The sequence below is a fragment of the Loxodonta africana genome, chromosome 12 (genome assembly GCF_030014295.1).
Source record: "Loxodonta africana isolate mLoxAfr1 chromosome 12, mLoxAfr1.hap2, whole genome shotgun sequence".
Lineage (NCBI taxonomy): Eukaryota > Metazoa > Chordata > Mammalia > Proboscidea > Elephantidae > Loxodonta > Loxodonta africana.
In genome coordinates, this window is record NC_087353.1 from 78092653 (window position 1) to 78111722 (window position 19070).

Genomic DNA, 19070 nt, shown 5'->3' on the forward strand with positions numbered 1-19070 from the left:
TGCTCTTTTAAGACCTGTGTATATGGGATCAAACTGACAACAGCAACTCAAAAGATTAGATAGGAATCTAAGATTAGGCAAGAAATGGTATATGTGCTTGTTTGGGGGACAGCAAAAACTAGAGGTTGTAGAGCTATGGTTTCCTTCTTGGTGAAGTGTAATAATGTCTGAAGATAGTACTATAGCTTGAACATGAGTCAGCTGAATGTGGCAGGCAAGCAGGAGTTGGAAATCCAGTACTAAAGTGTTTCGTTTTTGTAGAGCCAACTCAACTATAGTTCTGCTTCCCTTCTTTCAGTGATATAGAAATAATTATTTCTGAAGCCAAAGCAACCTCAAAGATACTTCTTAAAAAAAAAAAAAAAATCAAGGAATTTTTAGGTAGTGAGTATTTTTTTCTCTAATTCCTTCGATAAATGCTTTTTCTGTGTTATAATAAAATAGCAATTACCACTGAAAGAGGTTTTCTTTTTTTTTTTTTTTCATTAGAAGGATTTACAGTCTCTGGTAACTGAGGATAGATCCCTCACCCTAAAATCAAAGCCAAGGATGTACAGTTATGGGTTTGATGTTTCAAGTTGCAGTTAATTTGAAATATAAACTATCGAATCAAAAAAGATAATATTCTATTAAAAATAGCAAGTATTCAAAAAATAATATAATAACAGTACTTTGGAAACCCTGGCGGTGTAGTGATTAAGTGCTACGGCTGCTAACCAAAGGGTCAGCAGTTCAAATCCACCAGGCGCTCCTTGGAAACTCTATGGGGCAGTTCTACTCTGTCCTATAGGGTCGCTACAAGTCGGAATCTACTCGACGGCACTGGGTTTGGTTTTTTTAACAGTACTTTTACATCTTTTTGTTTGTTGGTTTAATCGGCTGTCTTCGGGGATAATTCTAATCAAATCTGACATAAAATAACTGTCTTTTGTTAATGTTTCAGAGGTCGGAGTTCAATGGCGAAACCTCAAAAAGCCATTCGGCCTTACAGATAATTTTGCTTTTGGCCATGTGATGGTGATGTTGTTGGTTGATGCTTTTTTATATGCTGTAGTAATCTGGTATATGGAAGCTGTTTTTCCAGGAGAGTACGGTGTGCCTCACCCTTGGTACTTTTTTGGCAAGGTATGTTTTAAACCTTATAGGAACAGAATTTCTTTCTGGGCTTGAAGTTAAAATGATGTATTATTAATTGAATCAAATGGCCAGTTAACAACGCTCAAGCCCACCATTGCCAGCTTAATGATAAGATTAAAATTTCTGCTCCTTGTAAGATACAAAATAAAAGCTATGGAAATACAGTAAAAATACTGTTTCTGAGAATACAAGTTATCCCAGGAATCTTAAAAATATATAATTTTTAAAAGGATAAAGACCCTTTTTTTCTCTCAAAGTGTTCTAAGAAATTAGATCTGAAATCCGGAGATACTAAATGGCTCTGAGAAGGCCGATAGCTATTTTAATAAGTTTGGGAAGGGTAGGTCCAGTATAGAGCTAAAGTTTTGCGATTCTGAACTCAAATCTGAGATTTTTTTTTTTATTATGGAAGGTAAAATACAGTCATGCACTGCATAACATCCATTTGGGACAACGTCTGACCACATATACATCCATGGTCCCATAAGTTCAGAAATCTCGATCAGAGAACAAGAAGTAGCGGATGTAACAGGACCTAGTGAATGCAGCAGTTTCCCACATGCAACGCATAAATCTCATGTCTCTTGTATACAAAGTGATTGCACTCCCAGGTGTATAATAGGCTTTACAGGGGTAGGTTCATGACTGTGGGTTGTATGTAAGTTGGATGTTTGTAACCTGGGCACTGCCTGTATGTAATATGGTGTTCACGCAAGGTCCAAATCTCGTAAAATCCTATTTCATAAAAGATATTGTGGACGTTAAGTGACACATGACTGTATCTAGATAGATCTAGAATATCTAGATTATCCTTTTCCACAAAATAAAATCATAATGTGTTTTTTGTTTTTGAGAATATACACAACAGAACATCCAGCAATTCAACAATTTCTCTATGTACAGTTCAGTGAAATTGATTACATTGTTCAAGTTGTGCAACCATTCTCACCCATGTCTGCCTTGAGCACTGTGCTCTTTTAAGAACTATCTATACGGGATCAGATTGACATCAGCAACTTGAAAGAGTAGCTAGGGAACTTAGAGGGCAATGAGTTTATGTTAACGGGGGAGGAACGGTTAAAAAATCATATTCATTTTATTTCTCAAAGTAATTTGATGCTGTATGTGAAGATATAATGTAGTAATCTAAATTTTGATTTTCTTTAGTCTTCCTACTGGGATAAGGACACAAAACCCATTTTGACCAGAAGGAAGAAACATTTAGGTGTTAAGAAACAAGATGATGAATTCTTTGAACCTGAACCTGAAAACTTGGTGGCTAGTATCCAAATCAAAAATTTGTCTAAGGTATTGTTTCCTGGGTCATTTTTCCCATTGAGGCTCAAAGTACATTATTTAATTTTTTTTGTGAATATAAATATGTTTCCATTGTTGAAAATTGAGAAAATATTTTTAAATGTAAATAATTATTAAATCATAGTATATAATTTTGTATTCTGCTTTTATTTATAACATTGTGTCATAGCATTTTTTAGTATACATTTTGAAGACTATGATTGTAATGACTGCTGTAATTTTGATAAGCTATAATTTATTTATCTCACCTTAGTTAAACATGCTGGGCTATATAAAAATTTTTGTTGTTGAAAATGTTGGAGTTAATATCTTCTGCATAGTTCTTTGTCCACAATTCACGTTATATATGATAGATTCCTAGAAGGGAAATTGTTATATCAAAGACTATGAAGATTTTGTAATATATATTACCAAATGGTTTTCCAAAAGAGTTGTACCAATTTACATTTCTGCTAACAATGCCTGTTGCATCATACCCTGAGCATCATTGATTATTAAGATTTTTATATCTTGGCTCATTCAATGGATAAAAAAATATATCTTTTGCCTTGAATTTCGTTTTTTAGTACTGCTTATAATAATAGTGAACATTTATTATATGCTTACTTTATGTGTAACATCCAAACCCAATTGCTGTCGGTAGATTGCGACTCATAGTGACCCCGAATGACAGAGTAGAACTGCCCCATGGAGTTTCCAAGGAGCGCCTACTAGATTCGAACTGCCGAGCTTTTGGTTAGCAGCTGTAGCTCTTAGTCACTATGCCACCAGGGTTTCCATGTGTAACATACATTATCTTATTTAATATTCACCTTTTTCTTTTACTGTGGGAAAATATACGTAACGTAAAATTTACCATTTTAACCATTTTTAAGCATATAATTCAGTGGTGTTACGTACATTCACAATGTTGTATGGCCATAAACCAAAATCAAACCAAACCCAATGCCACTGAGTCAATTCCTAGTCATAGCAACCCTATAGGACAGAGTAGAACTACTCCATAAGGTTTCCAAGGAGCGGCTGGTTGATTCAAACTGCTGACCTTTTGGTTAATAGCCAAGCTCTTAACCAGTGTGCTACCAGGGCTCCTGTGTAGCCATAAGCGCTGTCTATTTCTAGAACATTTCATCACCTGAAACAAGCTCTATACTAATTAATCACTCCCCATTCTCATCTACCCTCAGCTCCTGTAACCATTATTCTACTTTCTGTCTCTATGAATTTGCCTATTCTAGATATTTATGTATATACTTTTTGTGTGTGTGTGTGTCTTATTTCGTTTAGCATAATATCTTCAAGTTTCATTCATGTCATAGCATATATCAGAATTTTATTCCTTTTTATGGGTGAATAATATTCCAATGGATATATATGACACATTTTGTTTATCACAGAATCTGTGATGAGCAGGAGGATTGTTTCTACCTATTGCAACTGTGAATAATGCTGCAGTGAACATTGATGGACAAATACCTGTTTAAATTCCTGCTTTCAAGACTTCTGAGTATATACCAGTGAGTGGAATTGCTGGATGATATGGCAGTTCTACGTTTAACTTTTTGAGGTGCCACCAAACTGTTTTCCACAATGGCTGCACTATTTTATATTCCCACTAGCAATGGATGAAAGTTCCAATTACTCCATGCCTTTGCCGGAATTTTTTATTTTCTGTGGGTTTTTTTTTTTTGTTTTGGTTTTTGTAATAGCCATCCTACATATATATACATACATACCCGTTGCCCTCGAGTCAGTTCCTACTCAGCGACCCTGTAGGATGGAGTAGAACTGCCGCATAGAGTTTCCAAGGAGTGCCTGATGGATTCGAACTGCCACACTTTTGGTTAGCAGCCATATCTCTTAACCACTACACCGCCAGGGTTTCCAGTAGCCATCCTAGTGGTTGTGAAATGTTGTTTTAATTTGCATTTCCCTAATGACTAATGAAAGGAGCCCTGGTGGCTCAACAATTAAGCGTTTGTCTGCTAACTGAAAGGTTTTGAAAGAAAGACCTGATGGTCTGCTCCTGTAAAGATTACAGTCTAGAAAACTTTATGGGACAGTTCTACTCTGTCACTTGGGGTCACTATGAGTCTACATGACTTGGCACCTAGCACCAACAATGAATAATGATGTTGAGCATCTTTTCATGTGTTTATTGCCAGTTGTATATCTTATTTGGAGAAGTATCTATACAAGTCCTTTGGCCATTTTTATATTGGTTTGTTTGTTTGGTTGTTGAGTCATAGGAGTTCTTCATATATTCTTGATTCTAACCTCTTATCAGATGTATGATTTAAAAATATTTCTCTCATTGTAACCAAAAGGTCGGCAGTTCGAATCCACCGGGCACTCCTTGGAAACTCTGTGGGGCAGTTCTACTCTGGCCTATAGGGTCGCTATGAGTCGGAATCGACTCAATGGCACTGGATTCTGGGTTTATTGGGTGGGAGGACTATTCACTCTCTTGATAGTGTCCTTTGATGAACAAAAATTTTTAATTTTGATTTTCTTTTATTACCTGTGCTTTTGAACCCTTGAGAAATCATTGTCTAATCCAAGGCCATGAAAATGTTCACCTGTGTTTCCTTCTAAGATTTTTATAGTTTTATCTGTTCAATTTAGGTCTTTGATTCATTTTAAGTTAATTTTTTAATATGATGTAAGGTAAGGGTTCAGCTTCATTCTTTTGCACGTGGATATCCAGTTTTTCCAGCATCATTTGTTTAAAATACTATTCCTTTTCCTATTGAATGGCCTTGGCACCCTTGTCAAAATTCAGTTGGCGATAGATTTATGAGTTTATTTCGGGGCTCTCTTTTTTGTCCTTTTGGTCTATATGCCTATTCTTTTGCCAGTACCACAATGGTTTTGATTACTGTAGCATCATAGTAAGTTTTGAAATCAGAAAGTGTGAGTTCTCCAACTCTTCCTTTTCAGAATTGTTTTGACTGTTCCAGGTCTCTTTAGGTTCCATATTAATTTGAAGATATGTTTTTCTGTTTCAGTAAAAAACACCATTAGGATTTTGATAGGGATTCCATTGAATCTGTAGATCACTTTGGGGCATATTGCCATCTAAACAATTTTTTTAAATATTATGTTTTTGGTGAAGGTTTACACAGCACCATCTAAACAATTTTAAGTGCTCTTTATCACATTGAGGAAATTCCCTTCTTTTCCTAGATTGATGGTTGTTTTTATATATCACATATAGATTCACTTTCAGGAAAACGTGCTCTGGAGAGAAGAGATATGGGTAGAAAATCTTTTGCTAGCACCTCAGAAGAGGACTTCTTGAAGAGTTTAAGCATGTGACCCATGAATTCCTTAACAGAAGCCAGGAATAGAGATGTAATTACCCAGGAAATACCTGTGGAGGATGCTCTTGTGTAATGGAGTGGGTCCCTGTGATACACATGGGGGATCTACAAGGTTCTTGAGGTTTTTACACCAGCAGAAATACTGCTAGCTTGGGCTAAAAGAGACAGAGAAAGGATGAAATGAAGGAAGGCTGTCAAACACCTAAAGTTCTACAGGCAGAAAATGGACTGATAAACTACTCAGCTACCGACACATGCCACCCTTCATTAAAGGAATGACTCAGAAAGCAGAGCTTTAAGCCCAGAGGGCAGAGCCTCAAACTTAGAGGGCAGTTACAAGCCCAGATGATGTATATAACTATGAACCTAAGAGTATTATTCTCAAGCTCTGAAACCTACTGTTGTTTTTCTGGCTAGATTTCAAAATTGCTTGGGATAGATAACTTCTTTTTTCCTTTTACTTTCTCCTTTTTTGAATGGGAATGTCTGTGATTATTATTGTATGCCTATCCTGCCTTTGTATTTGGGAGCAGATGATTTGTTTTTTTGTTTCACAGGTCCAAAAATGAAGAAGAAATTTTCCCCAGGCTGTGTCATATCCAGAGTCTCACTCATACCTGATTTAAGTGGTTTAGACTATGAGATTTGGAACTTTTCTGAGTTGATGAGTTTTAGATGAGATTTTAGACTTTCAGTTGATGCTGTAGTGGGTTGAGACCTTGGAGATGGGGTAAAAGTATTTTGCATGTGGGGTGGACGTGAATCTTTGAAAGCTAGAAGGCAGGCTGTAGGAGGTTGAATAGTATTCCACTCCAAAAGATGTAGATGTCCTAACCCCTAGAACCTGTGAATATGTTGCTTTATAGGCAACCGGGACTTAGCAGATGTGATTATGTTAAGGATATTGAAGTGGGGAGATCAGCCAGAATTATCTGAGTGGACCCATTGTACAGGTAGTCTCTGATTAACATTGTATTCCAGTTATGACAAACCATACTTAATGACTGTGTTTTGGGTGTTTTTTTTTTTTTTTTTGGTATGTCTTATCGTTAGTCATATTTATTACATACAGTGTTACATACACTGTAATAAATATACATGTGTTACAGTGCATAATTTGCTGAAGTTACCATTCTCAGATGTAATGTTTCTAACCCCTAAAGACAAAGATCATATTTATAAAAATACTGATAATATAATAAAAGGCAATAATAAAACTTAAAAAAAAAAATGAGGTATCCAACCTACATCAGAACTGACTTAGAGTTAAGTAGTTGTTGGAAAAGAACCCTGTTAAAAGTTGGGGACTACTTATTTTCACAAGGGTCCTTATAAGTAGGGAGGCAGAGAAGTTAGAGGAGACATAGTGATGGAATCAGAGATCAGAGTGATGCAGTTCTAGGCTTTGAAGATGGAAGAAGTCCACAAGCCAAATAATGTAGTCAGTCCCTAGAATCTGGAAAAGAAAAGGAAATGGGTTTTCCCCTAGAGCCTCCTGATGGAATGCAGCCCTTGATTTTAGCCCAGGGAGACTTACTTTGCACTTCTGACCAACAGAACTATAAATTTGTTATTTTAAGTCACCAAGTTTGTGGTAGCTTGTTACAGCAACAATAGGAAACTAATACACACACACAATTAACTCAAAATGTATCATAGACCTAAATGTAAAAGCTAAAAGTATAAAACTTCTAGAAGAAAACATAGAGATAAATGTTTATAACCTTGGGTTAGGAAATGGTTTTTTAGATATGACACCAAAAGCATAAGCAACAAAAGAAAAAAAAAAACAGATAAATTAGACATCATCAAAATTTAAAACTAATGTGTTTCAAAGGACACCATCAAAAAAGTGAAGACTTTGGATGGTTATGAGGGAAGGAAGGGATAGGAATGGAAAAACACTAAATAGACAATAGATAGGTGGTAACTTTGGTGAAGGGTAAGACAGTACACAGTACTTGGGAAGCCAGCACAACTTGTACAAGGCAAGGCCATGGTAGCTCCACAGATACATGCAAACTCCCTGAGGGACCAAATTGCTAGGCTGACGGCTATGGGGACCACGGTCTGGGGGAATATCTAGCTCAATTGGCATAACATAGTTTATAAAGAAAATGTTCTACATTCTACTTTGGTGAGTAGCATCTGGGGTCTTAAAAGCCAGTGAGCGGCCAGTGCACTGGTCTCACCCCTTCGGGAGCAAAGACAACTAAAGATATAAGGGAAAGATTAGTCTAGAGGACTAATGGACCACATCTGCCACGGCCTCTACTAGACTGAGTCCAGTACAACTAAATGCTACCCAGCTACCACCACTGACTGCTTTGACAAGGATCACGATAGAGGGTCCTGGACAGAGCTGGAGAAAAATGTAGAACAATATTCTAACTCAAAAAGAAAGACTAGACTTGCTGGCTTGACAGAGACTGGAGAAACCCTGAGACAAACCAGACACCCTTTCAGCTCAGTAATGAAGTCACTCCTGAGGTTCACCCTTCAGCCAAAGACTGGACATGCCCGTAAAACAAGACAAGACTAAAGGGGCACGCCAGCCCACGGGCAAGGATTAGAAGGCAAGAGGGAACAGTAGGGAATCCAGGGTTGAGAAGGGAGAGTGTTGACATGTCATGGGGTTGTTAAACAGTGTCATAAAATAATATGTGTACTAACTGTTTAATGAAAAACCAATTCCGTAAACCTTCATCTAAAGTACAACTGAAAAAAAAGTGAAGACGACCTACAAATTGGTAGAAAATATTCTCAAATCATATTTCCAATAAGGGACTTGTATCTAGACTACATGGAGAAGTCTTATAACTTCTTTATAAAGACAAATAACCCAGTTACAAAGTGGCCAAAGGATTGAATAGAAGTACAAGTATCTATTATACAAATAATTATACAAATGGTGATTAAGCACATGAAAAGATGCTCAGCATAATTAGCCATCAGGGAAATGCACATCAAAACCACAGTGAGATACCACTTCACACTCACTAGAATAGCTATAACTAAAAAGACAGAAAATAAGTTTTGGTGAGAATGCAGAGAAATTGGAACCGCCATCATTGCTGGTGAGAATATACAGTGGTATGTGGAAAATAGTATAATAGGGCAGTTCTTTCAAAATGTTAAACATAGAGCATCTGTATGACCCAGCAGTTCCACTCCTCGGCATATATCCAGGAGAAATGAAAACATACGCCTAAACAAATACTTGTACATGAACGTTCAGAGCAACATTGTTCGTAATAGCCTTAAAGTTGGAAACAACCAAATGCCATCAACTGATGAACAAACAAAATCTGGTGTGTCTGTAGAATAGAATGTTATTCAGCAATAAGAGGGAATAAAGTGCTGATACATGCTACACAACACAGGTGAACCTTGAAAACATTGTGTTAAAGAATCTAATCACGAAAACCACCTATGATGCCATTTATGTAAAATGTCCAGAATAGGCAAATGCATAGAGACAGGAAGTAGATTAGTGGTTGCTTGGGGCAGGGGAGGATAAGTGGGAGAGTGGGAGTAGGGACTGATTTCTCACGTGTATTTTTTTTTTTTTTAATGGGGCTTCTTTCTGCTGTATTGAAAATGTTCAAAATCAGATTGTAGGTGATGGTTGGATATACTCTGGATATACTGAATACCACTGAACTGTACACTTTAAATGGGGAATTTTATCTTGTGAGAAATATATCAAAGTAAAAAATTTGATGAAATATGTCTTCTAGATTATGGCTTGCCTTTTAACTTTTGTTTGTAATGCTTTTTATAGACAAGTTCTCTATATTTTTTAAACTTTTTGCTGTACTTTAGATGAAGGTTTTATAGAGCCCACTAGTTTCTCATTAAACAATACACATACTGTTTTGTGACATTGGTTGCCAACTCGACAACATGTCAACACTCTCCCCTTCTTGACTTTGGATTCCTTATTACCAGCTTTCCTGTCCCCTCCTGCCATCTCATCCTTGCCCCTGGGCTGGTGTGCCCATTTAGTCTCATTTTGTTTTATGGGCCTGTCTAATCTTTGGCTGAAGGATGAACCTCAAGAGTGACTTCATTACTGAGCTGTAAGGGTGTCCCCGGGGCCCTAAGTGTTTCTACAGCCTCTGTCAGACGAGTAAGCCCGGTTTTTTGTTTGTGTGTGTGTGTGTGAGTTAGAATTTTGTTCTGCATTTTTCTTCAGCTCTGTCTAGGACCCTCTATTGTGATCCCTGTCAGAGCAGTCAGTGGTGGTGACTGGGCAGTATCTAGTTGTGGTGGACTCAGTCCTAGAGGCTGTGGTAGTTATGGCTCATTAGTCCTTTGGACTAATCTTCCCTTGGGTCTTTGGTTTTCTTTATTAGCCCTCACTCCAGACAGGTTGGGACCAGTGGAGTATCTTAGATGGCTGCTCACAAGCTTTTAAGACCCCAGACGCTACTCACCAAAGTAGGATGTAGAGCATTTTCTTTGTAAACTGTGTTATGCCAATTGAGGTAGATGATCCCCCAAGACCATGGTCCCCACAGCCCTCATCCCAGTAATTTGGTCCCTCAGGGAGTTTGGATGTACCTGTGGAGCTCTCATGACCTTGGGAAAATTGGACAAGATTGGACAAAGATTGGACAAATTGTGCTGGCTTCCCCAGTATTGTGTCGTATCTTACCCTTCACCAAAGATACCACTTGTCTATTGTCTATTTGGAGTTTTTCCCTCTCACTTTTCCCCTCCCTTGTAACCATCAGAGATTGTTTCTTATAGTGTGTAAACCTTTTCATGAGTTTTTATAGTAGTGGTCTCATACAATATTTGTCCTTTTGTGATTGACTTATTTCAGTCAGCATAATGCCCACCAGATTCATCCATGTTGTGAGATGTTTCACAGATTCATCATTTTTCTTTATCATTTCATAGTATTCCATAGTTAGTTTGCCCATTCATCTGTTGACGGGCACCTAGGTTGTTTCTATCTTTTTGCTGTTGTGAACAGTGCTGCAGTGAACATGGGTGTGCATATATCTATTCGTGTGACAGCTCTTATTCTCTAGGGTATATTCCTAGGAGTGGGATTGCTGTTTCATATGGTATTTCTATTTCTAGCTTTTTAAGGGAACACCATATTGTTTTTCCAAATGGTTGTACCATTTTGTTTTCCCACCAGCAGTGCATAACAGTGCCAGTCTCCCTGCAGCCTCTGCAACATTTATTTTCTGTTTTTTGATTCATACCAGTAATGTCAGGGTGAGATGGTGTCTCATTGTTGTTTGATTTGCATTTCTCTAATAGTATAGGGTCACTATTAGTCGGTAATTGACTTGATGGCAGTGGGTTTGGTTTTTTTGGAATGGCTAGTGACAGTGGGCATTTCCTCTTGTATCTATTAGCTGCTTGAATGTCTTCTTTAGGTGAAGTGTGTGTTTATATCTTTACCCATTTTTTTAGTTGAATTATTTGTTTTTTTGTTGTAGAGGTGTTAGATTTTCCTGTAGATTTTAGGAATTAGACCTTTGTTGGATTTGTCATAGCCAAAAAATTTTTCCCATTCTGTAGGTTCTCTTTTTAGTCTTTTGGTGAAGTCTTTTGATTAGCATACCAAAAAAAAAAAAAACTATTGCCATCGAGTCAATTCTGACTCATAATGACCCTATAGGATAGAGTAGAACTGCCCCACAGGGTTTCCAAGGAGCACCTGGTAGATTTAAACTGCCAACCTTTTGGTTGGCAGCCGAACTCTTAACCACTGCGCCACCAAGTTTTCCTTGATGAGCATAAGTGTTTGATTTTTAGAAGATCCCAGTTATCTAGCTTATCTTCTGGTGTATGTGCATTGTTAGTCATGGTTTGTACCCTGTTAATGCTGTTACGGCTTCTAGCGTTGACCCTATTTTTTCTTCTATGATCTTTACAGTTTTGGGGTTTTTTTTGTTTGTTTTGTTTGTTTGTTTTTTAATTATTATCTAGGTCTTTGGTCCATTTTGAATTAGTTTTTTGTGTCTGGTGTGAGGCATGGGTCCTCTTTCATTTTTTTTGCAGCTGGACATCTAGTTTTGCCAGCACCATTTGTTAAAAAGTCTGTCTTTTCCCCCATTTAATGGACTTTGGATCCTTGTCAAAGATCAGGTGACAGTAGGTGGATGGATTTACATTTGGGTTCACAGTTCTGTTCCATTGATACATGTGTCTGTCGTTATACCAGTATCAGGCTGTTTTGACTACTATAGCTGTATAGTAGGTTCTGAGGTCAGATAGTGCAAGTCCTCCTACCTTATTCTTCTTCAGTAGTGCTTTACCTATCTGGGGCCTCTTCCCTTTCCATATAAAGTTAATGGTTTTTCCATCTCTTTAAAGAAAATGCTGTTGGTATTTGGATCAGGATTACATTGTATTTGTAGATTCCTTTGGGTAGAATTAACATTTTCACAATGTTGAGTCTACCTATCCATGAGCATGGTATGTTTTTCTGTTTATGTAAATATCTTGGTTTCTTGGAGTAGTTTTCTTTGTGTTTACACCCCTGGTTGGATTTATTCCTAAGTATTTTTTTTTTAGGGGCTGTTATATTTTCCTGATTTCCTTTTTATAGTTCTCTTTATTGGTGTATAGGTACCCAACTGATTTTTTTAATGTTTATCTTGTATTGTGCTACTCTGATGAATGTTTCTGTTAGTGCCAGTAGTTTTATCGTGGAGTCTTTTGGGTTTTCTATGTATAGTATCATATCATTGGCAAATAGGGACAGTTTTACTTCTTCCTTACCAATTTGAATGCTTTATTTCTTTTTCTTGCCTTATTGCTCTAGCTAGGACTTCCAGCACAATGTTAAATAGGAGTGGTGATAAAAGGCCTCCTTGTCTTATTCCAGAAACCCTGGTGGCGTAGTGGTTAAGTGCCATGGCTGCTAACCAAAAGGCCAGCAGTTTGAATCCACCAGGTGCTCCTTGGAAACTCTATGGGGCAGTTCTACTCTGTCCTGTAGGGTCACTATGAGTCGGAATCGACTCGGCGGCAGCAGGTTTTGGATTTTTGTCTTGTTCCTGTTCTTAAGAGGAATGTTTTCAGTCTCTCTCCATTAAGAATGATGTTGGCTGTTAGTTTTATATAGATGCCCTTTATTATGTTGAGGATTTCCCTTCTATACCTATTTTAGTGAGAGTTTTTATCGGGAATAGATGTTGGACTGTGTCAAATGCCTTTTCTGCATTGATTGAGATGATCATGTGATTCTCTTATTTATGTGGTGGATTACATTGATTGATTTTCTAGTGTTGAGCCATCCTTGCATACCTGGTATGAACCCCACTTGGTCATGGTGTATTATTTTTTTGATATGATGCTGAATTCTGTTGGCTAGAATTTTGTTGATAATTTTTGCATCTACATTCATAAGAGATACTGGTGTGTAGTTTTTGTGTGTGTGTGTGTGGTATCTTTTGCCTGGCTTTGGTTTCAGGGTTATGCTGGGTTCATAGAATGAATTCAGAAGTAGCCCTTCCATTTCTATGTTCTGAAATAGTTTGAGTAGTACTGGCATAAGCTCTTCTCTGAATGGTAGAATTCTCCAGTGAAGTCATCTGGGCCAGGGCTTTTTTTGTTGTTGTTGGGAGTTTATTACCTTTTCAATCTCTTCTCCTGTTATGGGTCTGCTCAGATTTTCAACTTCAGTTTGTGTTAGTTTGGGTAGGTAGTGTGTTTCTAGAAATTTGTCCATTTCCTCTAGGTTTTCAAATTTGTTGGAGTATAGTTTTTCATAATACTCTGTTATCCTTTTTATTTAAGTTGGGTAATGTAATGTCTCCCATTTCATTTCTTATTTGGGTTATTTGTGTCCTCTCCTTTTTTTTTTTTTGTCACTTTGGCCAGTGGTTTTTCGATTTTGTTGATCCTTTCAAAGAACCAACTTTTGGTTTTGTTGATTCTTTTTATTGTTTTTCTGTTCTCTATTTCATTTATTTCTGTTCTAATCTTTATTATTTCTTGTGAGAAGTTTTATATTTTGCTGTAGTCAGATATATCAACCTTTCACTTTGCAATTTTTGCTTTTTATGGCCTGTCTTTAAACCACAGTTATTTTTAGGTTATCCTGTGTTTTCTTCTGCAAGTTTTAAAAGTATGTTTTTCACGTATTGTTTGTTAATCTATTTAAAATCTATATATTGAATAATTGTTTGCTTATTGATTTGTAATGCCCTTTCAAAACATGAGATGGCTTGTTCATACCTTTCCTTTCATATCTCGTTGAAACTCTGTATTATGAACTAATGGGAATTGAAGGTTAAGTAGTGTTTCTCTGCAAGAAAATTCTGAGATGCCTCCAAATAGACACTTAAACATATAACTTCTTTCAGTATTGCAGTACGAAGTAATACTTGTATTCTAGAGATAACATCTAGAAATCTAAAGTATCACATTCTTCTGTTATAAAACTTTTCTCATGTGACATAGAAAGTTATTCTTTTTTGCCTTCTCCACAGATATTTGAGGTGGGGAATACTTTCAAAGAAGCAGTGAGAGACTTGACTCTGAACTTGTATGAGGGGCAAATCACCGCTCTTCTAGGACATAATGGAGCAGGAAAGACCACTGTCTTGTCTCTGCTGTCAGGTATGTTAATTTGTTCCCATTCTGTAGGTTTGCTCTGCACATCGCTTTGCACTTCTAAGACCTGGAAATGTTATTGATTCTCATCACATTATCAAGACTTCACTGATCTCCTTAGCGTTGAGTTGATTAGTATTTCATTGTTACCTATGAAAACAGTCATTGATCAGTCGTCTTGTTTTAGAAAAGGTGTATTTCACTTTAAGAAATAGTTTCTCTTTGGTGTTGCCAGAACAGTGATCTCCCAAGCCAAATACAAACATTACCTAGGTCAACAGTAGAATTGATCTAATATAGACTCATGTGCCACATAACAGCCTGTTTGGGCAACGTCCAACTGCATGTACATCCATGGTTCCATAAGTTTATACAGGCAGTCCCTGGGTTACAGAGGTCCAACTTAGTACAACCTGTAGTTAAAAACCAACCCCCGTAAAGCCTATTATATTAAAGATTCGAGGTACATACAATGGTTTATAATAAGTGGGTACTACTTTTTAACACACATCAAAACATTACTATTCCATCAACAGATGAATAGACAACTAAATATAGTACATACATACAATGGAGTACTACTCAGCCAGTAGGAGAAATGAAGTCTTGATACATGCTACAGTATGGATGGAGCTTGAAGACATTATACTGAGTGAAATAAGCCAATCAAAAAAGGGCAAATATTGTATGACCTCATTTATTTAAGAAGAAAAGGCAAATATATAGAGACCAAAGTTTATTAGTGATTAACAGGGCCAGGAGGGAGGGGGAAGAGAGAGGTTAGCAGTGCTGGGAAAATTGCATCGATTAAGGATACAGTTGCACAGCTGTTTATTGTAATTGCTGTCAATAAGTTGTACACCTGTAGAAAGTTGTGTGATATATTTACAGCAAGGACCAAAAAAAGCTGCTGAGGATGCTTAGGTACAATAAAACACTTTGTGGAATTTGATTCCTTGGTTTCGATGTTTAGGATCATGATTTCATGGAACATCCCAGTTAATTGGCCCAATAACATGTTTAATGGTTCTGTTCTATGTCCTAATTTGTTGCGTAGTGCCTGGCATCTTAAAAGCTTGCAAGCCGTTGTCTAAGGCACAACAATTGGACTCTATTCACCTGAAGCAACAAAGGAAAGAGAGTCAGGAATAGGAGGATATGGAATGTGTGGCTAACTACCTCTAGGACCAGCTGCCTCCTTTGCTGTGAAGCCAGAAAGAATTGGGTGGTACCTGGCTACCCTTACTGAAAGTTTTGATCAAAGATTCCATAGAAGAATCCTGATCAAAAGGGGAGAAATGTAGAACAGAATTGAAAATTCACGGGGACTTCAGACTTCTGGAACCACAGAGGGTGAATGAACCTCTGAAACTATTGCCCTGAGATAATCTTTAAATCTTAAACCAAAAATATCCCCTGAAGTCATCTTAAAACCAAACAGTAACTTGGCCAAATAGCCTCAGAGCCCCAGAATGGCCAGAAATTATCACTCAATTGCAGACTATCCACGTCTTCATCTTCATCTGCAAGCTAAAGAATATTTAAAATATCTGCGATTTACCAGCTGAAAAAAGAACCACCGATTTCATATCCTTGTTATTGTCATTTTTATTATTTATTAAATTTCTTGTAAAATCTTTTCCTAGTTGAAGCACACAAGGGAAAATTCCATCTAGTTTGTTGAAACTAATATTCCCAAGTGGACAACCAATAAAAGATAATGAACATTCATATAAATTTTAATCTAGACGGTGGTTCTAAACCCTGGGCACACTTGAGTATCACCTGGAAAGATTTCTTTAATACCAAGAGCCAAGTCCAGCCCCCAGAAATTCTTATTCATTTAATCTAGGGGGAAAGACCCAAGCATCTATACTTTGCAAAGGTCCTTTGGTAATTTTAATGTGTATCCAAGACCAGTAACCACTGATCTAGGCCCTGCTTAGTAGGCTCGATGTTTCATTATGCTCTTCAGTTATTTCAGGTTACTGTTTTTACCTCCCCTATGAAATTGCAGATTTCTCCTAGCTATAGAGGAGAGATTTCTTCTAGCTCTCTAGGAATTGTAATCATGTCTCCTTTTTGTTGCCCATACTTCACAGCAACTAGAGCTATGTTTTGTATTTGCTCCATTCACCATGAATATAGATTAGCATTTGAGTGCCATTGGATTGGAGTATTGAGATTCAGCCAGAAAAAAGTACTTTCAAGTCAGATGTCAATGGGAAATGATGCATGCTCTCACTGACTGTGTCATCTGCTTGTCCTAGGTCTCTTTCCCCCGACACGTGGAAAAGCATATATTTGTGGATTTGATATCTCAAAAGACATGTTTCATATCCGGAAGAACCTGGGTTTGTGTCCCCAAAATGACCTTTTGTTTGATTATTTAACAGTATCTGAACACCTTTACTTCTTTGCTAGGGTAAGCCAAAGAGAGATTTTTCTTTTTTTCTTATAAACTTAACCTCAGAATGCTTCAGAAGTTCATTTAGAGACAAAATAAAGGCGTTGTCTTGGTTACCTAGTGTTACTGTAACAAATACCACAACTGGGAGCTTTAAAGAGCAGAAATTTATTTTCTCACAGTTCAGGAGGCTAGAAGTCCGAATTCAGGGGGTAGTTCTAGAGGAAGGTCTTTCCTTGTCTTCTAGTAACTGCGTCTAGTAACTAGAGCAATCCTTAGCATTACTAGCCTTGTAGACACATATGTCTCCAGCCTCTTTCTTCCTCTTCTCTATGTGTGCCTCTGTCTATTTTGTTGCTCAGAAGTGATTAGGCTTAGGATTACATTAACATAACAAAAGAAAACCCCTATTTCTAAACAGGGTCATATTTACAGGTACAGGGTTAGGATTTCAGCACATATTTTTGGGGGTGGAAAAAGGGAGACACAGTGAATTCATAACAGGAGTGAAGAAGGGAATTTCCCCAAACTTGCTATTTAAAAAGGGTTTTAGGATAAAATCTTTCTGATGTGGAGGTTAGTAGGTTATCAGAACCTAGTCTGAATTCTCTCTTTTTTGTTTTTAGCTGAAAGGATTGCCTCGGGAAATGTGTCAAAGTGAAATTAATAATATCTTGAATGTGTTTAAATTGCAAGATAAACGACATTCATTTTCTAACTCACTGAGTGGAGGAATGAAGCGCAAGCTTTCTGTCAGTATTGCACTTGTAGGGAATTCTAAGGTATAAATAGGGGTATAACTGAGTCCCCATTACAACCAAAAAATCAGAAAAGCAGCTTATTATAAATCTGAGAGAATGGATAAACTTCTAGAAGATGAACTCCATGAGGAAGCATACTAAGCATCTCTTTCTATACCCTCTAGATCAGGGGTCTGCAGACAATGGCATATGGGCCAAATCTGTCTGTTTTCGAAAATAAAGTTTTTTGGAACATACCCATTCCCATTCCTTCTATGGCTGCTTTGGTGCCACAATGGCAAAGTAGTGTAGTTGTGATGGAAATTGTCTGCCCTGCAAAGACTGAAGTGTTTACTATCTGGCCCTCACAGGAGAAGGTTGCTGACCCCAGCTCTGGATCAGTGGCTCTCAAAGGATGGTCCACAAAGCCAACAGCAGCAGCAGCATTACCTGACAACTTGTTAGAAATGAAATTTTCAGGCCCCACTCAGATCTATGGAATCGGAAACTCTGGGAGTGGGGCCCAGTAGTGCAGTTTCAAATGATTCAAATGAGTAATGCTCTCCAAAAGACTACAATACACACAGATGTTTGCGAACCATTGTTTTAGATTAGCCTGACTTACTGTATGTACTTTGGCCAGTAATGCTGTACAACTTGAAATAAGCCTAAGATTTCCCAATGAATAGGAAGCTTCTCTACAAGTGGGATGGTACCAGTAACTAGGGCTGTATTTTGATCTGTAGGTGGTGATGCTAGATGATCCAACCTCTGGCATGGACCTTATCTCAAGGAGAGCCACCTGGGATCTCCTTCAGCAGCAAAAACGTGGCCGCACCATCCTACTCACCACTCATTCTATGGATGAAGCAGATCTTCTGGGTGATCGCATCGCCATCGTGGCCAAGGGGAACTTGCAGTGCTGTGGCTCGTCACTGTTCCTCAAACAAAAATATGGTTTTTCAAATCTCCATTCTACCCGTTCATGACCTTTTTATTATTTCCACTACCAAACTCATCTTCTTTCAGCATTACATTAACGTAAAATTTCTTTGCACAAGACTCCTTAGTTTCTTATTTCCTCAAGCCTAAACTTTTCTGTTTGACTTTCTGGGTCTTCTAATCTGGCTTCTGCTTCCAGAAACCCAACCCAGTGCTTTCTGCCTAACCAACCTTAATTCCTATTGCTCCCCAGTGTTAACCTGTTCAGGTCATTCCTGCTACCATGAATTCATTCATGTTGTCCCTTCCCTTAAAATATATCACCCTTTCCAAATGGTTGGATGGATGGATGATAAAATGAAGGCAAAACTTCTCTTAAGGGTGATGGAGAAATTCTGGAACAGTTAATGGTGATGGTCAAACAACGTAATGAACATAATTCATGTCACTGAACTGTACATGTGAAGATTGTAGAAATGGCCAATGTTTTCTTATCTACATATTTACCACAATAGAAAAAAAAAATTTAAGGCAAAACAAATAACTACACTTCATTATTAGCCCAGTATTAAAATCCCAGGGTATGAGTAATATGGTTCATTTTTGTATAAGGCT

At 37.5% G+C, this 19070-nt stretch overlaps 1 protein-coding gene across 1 annotated transcript in view; it reads left to right on the top strand.

The window, feature by feature from the left end:
* Positions 1 to 19070, top strand: part of LOC100671695 (phospholipid-transporting ATPase ABCA3-like) — a 110272-nt gene that overhangs the window by 37039 nt on the left and 54163 nt on the right. Inside the window, exons 4-8 of the mRNA XM_064294799.1 lie at positions 944 to 1125; positions 14243 to 14372; positions 16637 to 16791; positions 17400 to 17555; positions 18260 to 18470. Coding sequence (XP_064150869.1) covers positions 944 to 1125; positions 14243 to 14372; positions 16637 to 16791; positions 17400 to 17555; positions 18260 to 18470 — 834 coding nt within the window. The remainder of the gene's footprint in view (positions 1 to 943; positions 1126 to 14242; positions 14373 to 16636; positions 16792 to 17399; positions 17556 to 18259; positions 18471 to 19070) is intronic.